This window comes from Mustela nigripes, chromosome 16, assembly GCF_022355385.1.
Source record: "Mustela nigripes isolate SB6536 chromosome 16, MUSNIG.SB6536, whole genome shotgun sequence".
Lineage (NCBI taxonomy): Eukaryota > Metazoa > Chordata > Mammalia > Carnivora > Mustelidae > Mustela > Mustela nigripes.
Genome location: NC_081572.1, coordinates 22,177,356 through 22,187,856, shown reverse-complemented (window position 1 = coordinate 22,187,856; position 10,501 = coordinate 22,177,356). Strand labels below are relative to the sequence as shown.

The window sequence follows — 10,501 nt, the reverse complement described above, 5'->3', positions numbered from 1 at the left end:
GCTCCGCACAGACAATAGGAGGGCGGCCGGAGGGAGGCACGCCCCTCCCGGCTCTGGAGGTGGGTCAGCGCCAGACTCCAACGGGCTTGGGGTGAGAGCGGCCCACTCTGGGTCGTGGGGTCGGGTGGAAAGTGAGGCCTGGCCTTGGGGCAGGGACCGGGGACCGCGGTTTACCGGTGGATGCCGAGCGCCGCTGGAGGTGAAGTTTGGATTGGCACGCCGCCCCCCCACCCCTCGCCCCACGCTTCGGTCCCAAACCGCTCTCCCTTCGCGGGTCTGCCCATTCCACTCCAGTGTGGGCCGCCGGAACTTCTCTCGTTGATCCTGGGACCCGGCTTTAACTCCTTTCTCCCCAGTGTGGTCACAGGCTGCCTTGAACCAAACAGAAAGGCCCCTCTGCCTCCAAAACGACGATGCCCTCCGGAGGTGGAGGCAGAGTCTGAGACCCAGGCTGAGGTTGGGGTGATGAGAGTGTCCAAAGGGAGTCCCAACACAGAGAGCAATAAGAAATCCCAGGGACCCAGGAGTCTTCTGGCTTTTTCCCTTATATCCCCCCCAGACCCTTCCAGAAGGCAAGGTGCCCGTTTCTTGGAAGAGAGAGGAAAAAGGAGGGAGAAATGTGGAGCTGAGAGAGTGACTAAAACCAGATCTAGAGACTTTTGACCTAGAATTGCTCCCCATTCATCCTTGATTTGGGGCCAAATATCCAAGGCCTGGATCCCACCCACCACCACCTATAGAGAGAAAAGGAGTGAGGGACTCTGGAAAAAACTCTGGTATCAGGGCACCTGCCTGGCTCAGTCCCTTGAGCATGTGATTCCTGATCTCAGGGTGGTGAGTTAGAGCCCCACCTTGGACATAGAGATGAGTTAACAACAACAGCTCTGGTGTCCATTTGGTTCAGGCTTACTCGGTCATGTGGCCCTGGACAAGTAACACTTATATAAAATGGGGTTGCTGGTACCGTAGTGTCTTTGTCTCCTGGGATTATTAGAAGGATGAGGGAGAATGAAATCAAATGATAGACTGCTCCCGTGTTTGGAGATGCTGTAAGGTGCTGAACAGAAGTTTCTCATGGCAGGAGGAGTTATTACCTCTCTACCCCTTGCCCTGGTCCTCAAAGAGGGAAGATGAGAAGCAGAATGGACAAGCTTTGCCCAGGTTCAGTGAGCCTAATATAAAGCCTAGCCTGCTGCCTCCTAGTAGAGGAGAGGCTGTGGAATACACTGATTCCTCCTCATCCTGGGTTCTACAAGAGGATGGCCAGCTTAAATTGCTTCTCTGATCCCATTACTTTGAGGGAGAGTAAGAATGAAGTACATCAGCACTGTGCTATGAACAGATCCAATCTTGAGCAGGGTTTCCATCTGTCCCTTGGGCACAAGAGAGCCTGGTGTGACAGAAAAGTCATGAATATTGAAGTCAGAGAGACCTGGATGTTCAGTTTCTACTACCTCAGGGCTCAGCTGTAAAATGAGGACGACACTATCCGTGTTGTTTTGAAGACATGGCATGAATTTTGCTTTGCTCCCCCTCCTCTCTTCCCTCAGCTCCATTTAGCAGCCATTAAAGTTCAGGTGATGGAGATGGGTGCTCAGCTGAAGCCAAACAAGGAGATAGAGCTGGATTCAGATCTAGGTTTCTTGAACCCCAGAATATTCTCTTTAGGTTTTTGCATTGGGTGTTTCAGAGCAGGAGAAAAGAACTGTGGATGGCTCTCTCTTCCCATTTATTTTAATCTTCACAACTATCCATTCAGTCAGCCAATGCACTATTTCTCAAATGCTTACTATAGGTAAAGTTCCATGCCTCCTGTGGTGCACATACAGCGAGAACCAAACAAGACTGGTTCCTGTCACCAAGGAGCTTGTCTTAACATCCTCTTTTGCAAGTTAATCCATGTGGTCTTCACAAAAGATGACAGGAATATTAGGATTAGGTACACTTTTCAAAGGAGTGGACTGCACCGCTAAGAGATTAAGGACCACAGTGGCGCAAAAACATAAACTATGGCGAGCTATAAGTCGCCAGGGATTCCCAGTGTACGGGGAGAGTGACTAAAAGGTTGCTCTTGACTGATATCTCCCCTCGTTGTCTTCTCTTACTCAATTCACTAATACTTTTTCGCTAAGAAACATCACCCCAGAGAATCCACACAGCCCCCAAAGACTAGGCCACTCCAGCAAAACGACTCCGAGCCTGCGCCATCCAGCCGTGACTTCCGGCTTCCACTACCCACGTGATCAGATCCCCTTGCCGCGCATGCCCAGTAGGAAGTCGGACTATACCACTTTGTCCCACCGAAAGGCTCTATTTCTACATCTTTTGAGTTTAAAAACGATTCCCGAGATTAGTATTATATTTCTCGGTCTTCATAGAGAATAAGAGTAAGTTTAGCGTGGTAGGGGATGCCAGGATGGGCGGGGAATACGGGTGAGAGCGGAGCAGGGGATGGGCTCTCCCCTTCACAGATAATGGGAGGATCCCCGGCCGAGGGAGGTCTTTCCTTTCAGCGCTGCGGCCGCAGCCATGAGGTGAGGACGAGTGGGCCTCTGATTTTGGTTGATCCGCGGTGCCAGCGGACGGCAGGACTTGCTTCCATGGCTCCGGGTGGGAGAGATGAGGTGGAGGCAGCCCTGACGCGGCCAGTCCCGAAGCCTAGGGTGGGCCGGAGCGCCCTAGGCCCCGGGGGAGTGGGGCCGGGCATGGCGGGGCGGGCGGGGGGGGCGTCCCGAGAACGCTAGGCCGCGGGCAGAATGGGCCCCGCGCCCCATATGGTTCGCGAGCGACTTTTGCTCGGACAGTGGAAGGGCCGCGGCGGGGTCTAGGCTGTGGCCCCCTTACTCGCTGGGCGCCCCGGAACGGAGCCGAGCTCTGCTTCCATGTGACGTAGGGCCGGTCTCGCGTAGGCCTCGGGCCTCAGACTGCTTAGAGTGAGGCGATCCCTAGCACTTTAACGCCTTCCGCCCCGTGGACGGTTCCTAAGAAAACCAGGCTAGCGGAATGGAAGTTTGTTAAGAAAATTCTAAGGCTAGCTCAATGTAAGTTTGTTACTGAAAGAAGACGAGGAAAACGAGCCCACGAAGCAAAGGATTAGAGAGCAAATCAGACCCTCTGGCCTCGGATTCTTAGACCTCAGTCTCAGTGCCAGAAAGGGCGTAAGGCTACTTTTCGTCCAGTTTTATCCATTAGCCTCATTTTGTAGAGGAGAAAACTGAGGCGGAGAAGTTAGGCATAGCTTGGACTTTGTTCTCTTTCCAGGGCGGCCAGTTAGTTGCCCCTGCAAGGAACGCACAGCACAAAAAATCCTGCTATAGGAAAGCCTCTTCATATGGGGATGGAGGGCAGGATGTTGTCCTAAATCCCTGAGTGCTTACACGCATCCAGTTCCTGTGTTCTAATTTTCACATCATTAAAAGATTGGAAGGTATTGCTGGGAAGGGGCTTCCAGGGCTTGATAATGTTTTCTGTTTGTCACAGTATGCTCAGGCTTCAGAAGAGGCTTGCCTCCAGTGTCCTCCGCTGTGGCAAAAAGAAGGTCTGGTTGGACCCCAATGAGACCAATGAAATCGCCAATGCCAATTCCCGTGAGTTCTTCACCCTATTGCTTAGGAGATGAAAGATGTCACGATTTTATTGACTTAACAACTCTACAAAAGCTCATAGTTTGGAGTCTTCTAAAATGGAGGGTCCCAGAAATATGGTAGAGGTTCTCTATGTGCCATTTGCCAAAATGACAGGATGGAAGTTAATGAAACAACCCAGTTTTGTATTAATGATTATTGCTAACGTGGATATTGTTTTGTAACTACGTGAAGGATTTATGAGGAGGTGGTACAGGGACTGGGAGTAGAGATGGCCAAGGAAATGCTGAAGGGTGGACTGGGAAGACCTGGGACCTAGGGCTTTAGTAAAGGCCTGTTGGCACACAGTTTTTCAGGGCAGTTAAACAGATGTTAGTAATGCAGATAGCGACATCTCTACATTACTTCCATGTAATGTTATACAGAAAAAGGTTCAGTCATTTTTGTTAAAGATAGTAAGACAGGCTTTATTCGGGACCATTCCCACATGTGTAGGGACTACTGCCCTGGAATTTTACGGCCGGGGCGGGGTGGGGGGGTGGCAGATGTTGCACTCCAGTCTAAGCGTAGCATGGACAAGTGGGAATTTATTGCCAAGGTGGATGGTATGAGGGATAGAAGATGACTAAGAGGGGGTGGGGCAGGGGTGGTGGGATTCTGGCTAGACCTAACAGGATTGTTGCTAAAGATGGGCTGGGATGGTCAGACATCACCTGGGGAATGTTGGTGGATGGGGAACCTAATCTTTTATCAAAGGTAGGGGCTTGTGCTTAAGCAGGGTTCTTACAACGACTAGAATTTTTTTTTTTTAAGATTTTTTTTATTCATTTGACAGATCATAAGTAGGCAGAGCAGCAGGCAGAGGGTGGGGGGAGCAGGCTCCCTGATGGGCAGAGAGCCAGATGCAGGGCTAGATCCCAGGACTCTGAGGTCATGACCTGAGCCTAAGGCAGAGGCTCAACACAATGAGCCAGTCAGGTACCCCCAAAGATTAGAATTTAGAAGGACATGCACAGATGGGTCTAGGAGGTTGTTCACGAGCCTGATGAAAAGCTTGGTCAAGCAAAGAATGTTGGTCAGTATTAAGGAATTTCTTAGCTAGTTTTTTTTTTTTTTTTTTTTAAGATTTTATTTATTTATTTGACACACAGAGAGAGATCACAAGTAGGCAGAGCAGCAGGCAAGAGACAGAGGAGAAGCAGGCTCCCCACTGAGCAGAGAGCCCAATGTGGGGCTTGATCCCAGGATGCTGCGATCATGACCCGAGCCAAAGGCAGAGGCTTTAACCCACTGAGCCACCTAGGCACCCCTTCTTAGCTAGTTTTAATCTGTGACATTGTAACATGTGCTCAGAATATCCTAATCTTGTTTTAGACCAGTAGCTAATAGGTGAGACCAGATTTGAAGGACGAGGCCATACCTGTAAATTCTTGATCACACATCCTCAGATATATAAATTTGAGTGTGCTGTAAAACATGTAGAAAAATTAGAAGTTTTTTGTTTTTTAGCAAAAGAGAAATAAGCAGAAGTTCCAATATTTGTAGCATTTTTGAGACCACTGGGCCAGGGATGTTTCTGGCCTATCTTGTTCGGACTCTGGGTTATGACTGGCATTTGGGAGCTAGGCCCTACCCACTGACTATAGATACATTATTTTCCCAGGTCAGCAGATCCGAAAACTGATAAAAGATGGGCTGATCATCCGGAAGCCTGTGACTGTCCATTCCCGAGCTCGGTGCCGGAAGAACACTTTGGCCCGCCGGAAGGGCAGGCATATGGGCATTGGTAAGTGTGTCTTCCCTTTTCTCTGAGACTTAAATTAGAGTTGCCTAAGTCTAGACTGGGATATATCTAGGATCTCTTTCTTTCCATTTTGTCTTCTCATAAGGCCTCTTCTTATTCCAAGATATTACACGTATTTTCTCTGTGTACCAACTCAGAAAGTTGACCCTAGTGTTGGAGTTGAAGGTATTGGTAGAAAGAGGTCACATTTATTAAATACCTACACTATGCCAAGGATTCTACTGGGTACTTGAAAATGTGGTCCAGTAAGTCCTAAGACCACTTTCTAGGGTTAGGATGATTTAGGGAGATGAAGGTCACAGATTTAAAGCCTCTTCTAGCTTCCCATACTGCCATGCTGCACACCCTGTCCTGGGCACATTCTGCATGAAGTGGAGTAATTGCCTTGTTGGTGCTGCTTTAAAATGAACAAATGAAAGAAATGCTTAGGGTCATTATCTGTAAAATGAAAATATGCTACTGAAAATGAGATCAAGCACTTGGCACATGACAGCAAATTGTCAGGTGTTGAAAAAATTGGCAGCTGACCTTGTGACCAAGCAGCTGGCTCTTGTAACTGACTCAAGACCCAGTGGCGCTGCAGTGGGCTTAACTCCCCTTCCCTGCAGGTAAGAGGAAAGGTACTGCCAATGCTCGAATGCCAGAGAAGGTAACCTGGATGAGGAGGATGAGAATTCTGCGCCGGCTGCTCAGAAGATACCGTGAATCTAAGAAGATTGATCGCCACATGTAAGCACACCCTCTTCTTATGGCACGGAGACCCATTTGGTGCTTTGACAGCTTGTTCTCTGCACAGACTCACCAACTGTCTCATTGGCCTTGGGGAGGGAGCCATGTGTCTTAGGCCTTTCAAAGAAAGTTGTTCCATTCTGTCCTGTGTCTTCTCTTCATCTCTCCCCCCCAAATCCATGTACAATATCAGGATAGCCCAAGAATTGAACTTAACTTGCCAGGCAAGCTCTTTCTGAAAATTGCAGGAAGAGTCTTGGTTTGGGGGAAACCGTCCCCACAGAATAGAGGAGAGGAACCCTGCATCCTTAGGGACCTTATGTAGAGGGGCAGATGCCGGGCCAGCTTCTGCTCACATTGCTGTGCAGAGCCTCTGAACCTTTCTATCCTGCAGGTATCACAGCCTATACCTGAAAGTGAAGGGTAACGTGTTCAAAAACAAGCGGATTCTCATGGAACACATCCACAAACTGAAGGCAGACAAGGCTCGCAAGAAGCTTCTGGCGTAAGTTTATTCAGAAATTGGCCTCTGTCATGGGGGCAGGATCTTTGATCTCGATTATAAGGGTTGTTCTGAGACCTTTAAAATACACTGCTGCCTGATTCTGACTTGCACGCAGTCTGTCCAGGAAATAGCCGTTGAGTTAGAAATCCAATCCCTGCTCCTCTGCGGTACACCACCTACCCTCATTGCAGGGTGGGGACTGTGGCTTAGTTGAAGCAGGAGCACATGGTGGACCCAAGTGACTCATTCCTCAAGCTGACTAGACTCAGTGGGAGGGGCCTGGGCATGTGTTTCTGTCTTCCCAGCAGCTCTTTTATTCTCAAACTGACCCATCTTCCCTTTTCCGTCATCCAGTGACCAGGCCGAGGCCCGCAGATCAAAGACCAAGGAGGCTCGCAAGCGCCGTGAAGAGCGGCTCCAGGCCAAGAAGGAGGAAATCATCAAGACTCTGTCCAAGGAGGAAGAGACCAAGAAATAAAACTCCCTCTCTTTTGTCTGTACATAGTGGCCTCGGCAATAAGACAGATCAGTTATTCAATAAAACAAACTTTTATCTGCCTCTCTGCTTCCGAAGTTTCTGGCTGCTTGGTGGGTCTTCACTATTGGAAGGATTAAAACTGACTGCACACTGAGGATTGGGGCACAGGCCCTTTGTGGGATGCCTGTTCGTGTCCTCCTTGGCTCCTGGCCTCTGGTTGTGCTTGTGTGCATTTATGGGAGTGATGGCGTTTCTTACCTTGTTTTAGTTGGGTATAGGGCTGATCTGAAGGGAGGGAAAGAAGGACTTCTCAAGTCTCCAAAATCCTGTGCTTCAGAACTGCCCTTCTGGGTGCCGTAGGCATCTGGCTTTGGCTTGCATCATGATCCCACAGTCTCTCGGGATCAAGTCCTGCCTCAGGCTCCCTGCTCAGTGGGGAATCTGCCTCTACCTCTGACCCTTTCCCCTCTGGTTAGCTCGGGCTCTCTACCCCAAATAAAATCTTAAACAGAAACCCTGTTCTTCGCAGCAGAAAGTGGGTAACAGGTCAAAAGCGGTCCCAGGTGTTGGTTGGGAACCAACAGAAGTCTTGGTACCAGTTGTCACTTTATTTTATAAAGCATCGAGACACTGCATGTATTTCTCAGTTTTCCCCTGAGGTTGAGGGGCAGGGGGATTTCAACTACCACCAGCCCAGAAGCTGATGCCACCTGGACTCGACTGCCAACCCCTCCTGAAGCTGCTCAGATGGCCTTGAGCATTCCAATTTCTAGACCTTTTCTTTCCAGCCAAGAGGGATTTTACCCTGATGACCTTAGAAGAACATGCTTCTCCCTCTTCCTCTGTTCCTCTCCCTGGCTTGTCCTGTCTTGTGTCTCTCTCACTTGCTTTGCACTCTCTCAAATAAAATCTTAGAAAAAAAAAAAAAAAAAAAACCCCACACCTGATCTTGGGGTTCTGAGTTTGAGCTCCAGGTTGGGTGTAGAGATTACTAAAAACTTTTAACGTTTCTTTGGTTTCTATCCATCACATAGGGCACAAAGGAAAAGGCTTTTATCAGCAGAAATTGGAATAAACACTTGTTGAAGCCATTGTGAGTTGCTTAATGAATTTGTATCCCCTTTTACAAACAGGAGTAAGTTTTATTTTGCCCACTTAGCTGGTAGTGATAACCGCCAATACATGTTTCAGTGAAGGATCTGCTCTGCGAGTCCTGGTCTGTGAGGCACTTTGGCGTTGACATGGGTTCTCTAATCCCCAGAACATTGTAGAGTTATTTTCCATTTTGTAGATGTGGAAAGCAGTGAGGTGATGTGCTATTCACACAACCTGCATACTGGGGATGGGAAAATGGATTCAAGATGTTTAGAAAGTAAGATAGGACTTGGTAGGCACTGTGGGGGCCAAGGAAGAAGTGACTTGATCCCAGGCCTCAAACTTTGGGGGACTGGGCAGGTGATGTTTTTGGTGGTCAGGGAGGAATCAAGTGATTTAGGGAGAATGGCTAGAAGAGCTTTGCATATATGGAGTGGGGTCGCAGTTTGAAGGACAGATGTTCAGATGGGAAGTGTCAGCCAGCCAGTTAAATACAGGGGTGTCAGAGGTCTAGCCTGGGGAGAAAAGTAACAGAGAAGGGGCCCCCTTCTTTAGTCCTCAGCATAGCTAGGTGCATGCCTGTCCTAGTTTCCTCCCTGCCCCCCACCCCTCTCCTGACCCACTGGGGACTTGAGTGGATGTGCTGGGCAGATGTTCCCAACTGCACGTGCATGGGGAAGACAGGACTGATAGGTTCTTGGAGACACCAGACCCCCTCTCCTACCCCGCCTTTAGGGTCCTCATCCAGGCCAGACAGGGTGGGGCAGGTGGGTGGCCCAAGGCAAGGCAGCTCGGACTCAGAAAAATCCAGAGGATCTTCACCCTGCTCACATGCATTAGAATGGGATTTTTGGGTTCCCTGTCGCCACTGTAGCAGTCTGTGTTAACTATATCCTTTAGTTTGTGCTGTAATCCTTTGCAAGTCCACGTTGCGGGGAGGCTGCTGCCTAGAAGGGGAAGGACCTTCACCAAGCTTCCAGCTCGGATCATGGGATACCTTCTTCCCAAGCATGGCTGGACCACAAGAGGAAGGGCATGGTAGGCCACCCTCCTTCCACTCCCCATATCTCTCTTCCCCTCCCTTCTAGGCAGTGGAGGGATGACAGGAAGAAGAAGGTTACCAAAGGGACCCTCCACTAGGCTTCCTGGGCTTGCAACTCGAAGCCAGTTTCCGCCCTTGACCAGGAGATGGCGCTGTTCTCCTGCAGGTTGCCGGAGGGGTAGGCTACCGGTTCATTTTAAGGGTTGTTTTGGAAGCTGTTGGGGTGGGAGAGAAAGGGTCTGGGTTTTAGGAGCCTATCTCTTGGAAAACCTCGGGTTTAGTCACTTATTTCTGGAGCTCACCGCAGACCTGGAGGTTGCTTCTTTTCACCATAGGCCTCCAAACCCTCCCCAGGGCAGGGTAGGCGGCAGCCTCAGCAGGCAGAGCCCCCGAGAGTAACCGCTGGATCTCGTCCAGGTCCTGGAGCCTAGGGTCGTTCCGATGGAAAGATAGGTCCATCCTCTCAAAGTCACAGGACTGGTCCCACCACATAGTTCTGCATATCATTTAAAGGGGCTCATGGCCCTCAGGGAAAGCCTCCCTGAGAAGTCTAATTCCATTTTGGGGGGAGGAAACTGAGGTCTGGAGAAGCCAAGGACTCCCCAGGATCTCAGCATGGCGTGGACACTAGCACCTACCGTTGATCCTCCTGACGTGGGAGGGTGTGATTCAGAGTAGGCAGCCACACAGGGACGAGGCCCACAGCTGCTGCAGGGCCACGTGGGCAGGAGAAGGGAACTGGGGTCCTTGGACCCCTTCCCGGTGCTCTCTCTGAGGCTGAGAGACAGAGACCCCCAGGCCAGCTCCCTGCCAGCCCAGGGAGGCCAGAAGCTAGACGTCCACCCTGCCTCCCTCGCACTCCTCGGCAGAGGTCCCCAGCCTGTCCCAAGCATTGGGGTGGCATGTGTTAAGGATGGGGGGCGGTGAAGAAGGCCGACAAGAGGGCGCCTGGGTGGCTCAGTGGGTTAAGCCGCTGCCTTTGGCTCGGGTCATGATCTCAGGGTCCTGGGATCGAGTCCCGCATAGGGCTCTCTGCTCAGCAGGAAGCCTGCTTCCTCTTCTCTCTCTCTGCCAGCCTCTCTGCCTACTTGTGATCTCTCTCTGTCAAACAAACAAATAAATAAATAAATAAAAGAAGGCCGACAAGACCAAAGGGAATGGGACTAACAAGATGGGTGAGGTTGCACAGAGGGTCTCCCTCTGTCTGTGTCTCCCCACCCCCACCTCTGATATCCATCTCTCTGCTCTTTTAGGCCTCTTGTCT

General features: G+C 50.2%; 1 protein-coding gene across 2 annotated transcripts; it reads left to right on the top strand.

Moving 5' to 3' along the window:
- Positions 1-2,433: 2,433 nt before the first annotated feature.
- RPL19 (ribosomal protein L19) lies at positions 2,434-7,181 on the top strand. 2 transcript variants are annotated; one of them, XM_059379176.1, is made up of 6 exons: positions 2,434-2,534; positions 3,481-3,587; positions 5,248-5,370; positions 5,997-6,117; positions 6,512-6,622; positions 6,977-7,181. In XM_059379176.1, exons 1-6 carry the CDS (start codon positions 2,530-2,532, stop codon positions 7,098-7,100), a joined length of 591 nt encoding a protein of 196 aa, XP_059235159.1. In that variant the 5' UTR covers positions 2,434-2,529; the 3' UTR covers positions 7,101-7,181. The 2 variants fall into 2 exon arrangements, with proteins under 2 accessions (XP_059235159.1, XP_059235160.1); XM_059379177.1 differs by lacking the exon at positions 2,434-2,534 and adding an exon at positions 2,603-2,624.
- The last annotated feature ends 3,320 nt before the right edge of the window (positions 7,182-10,501 follow it).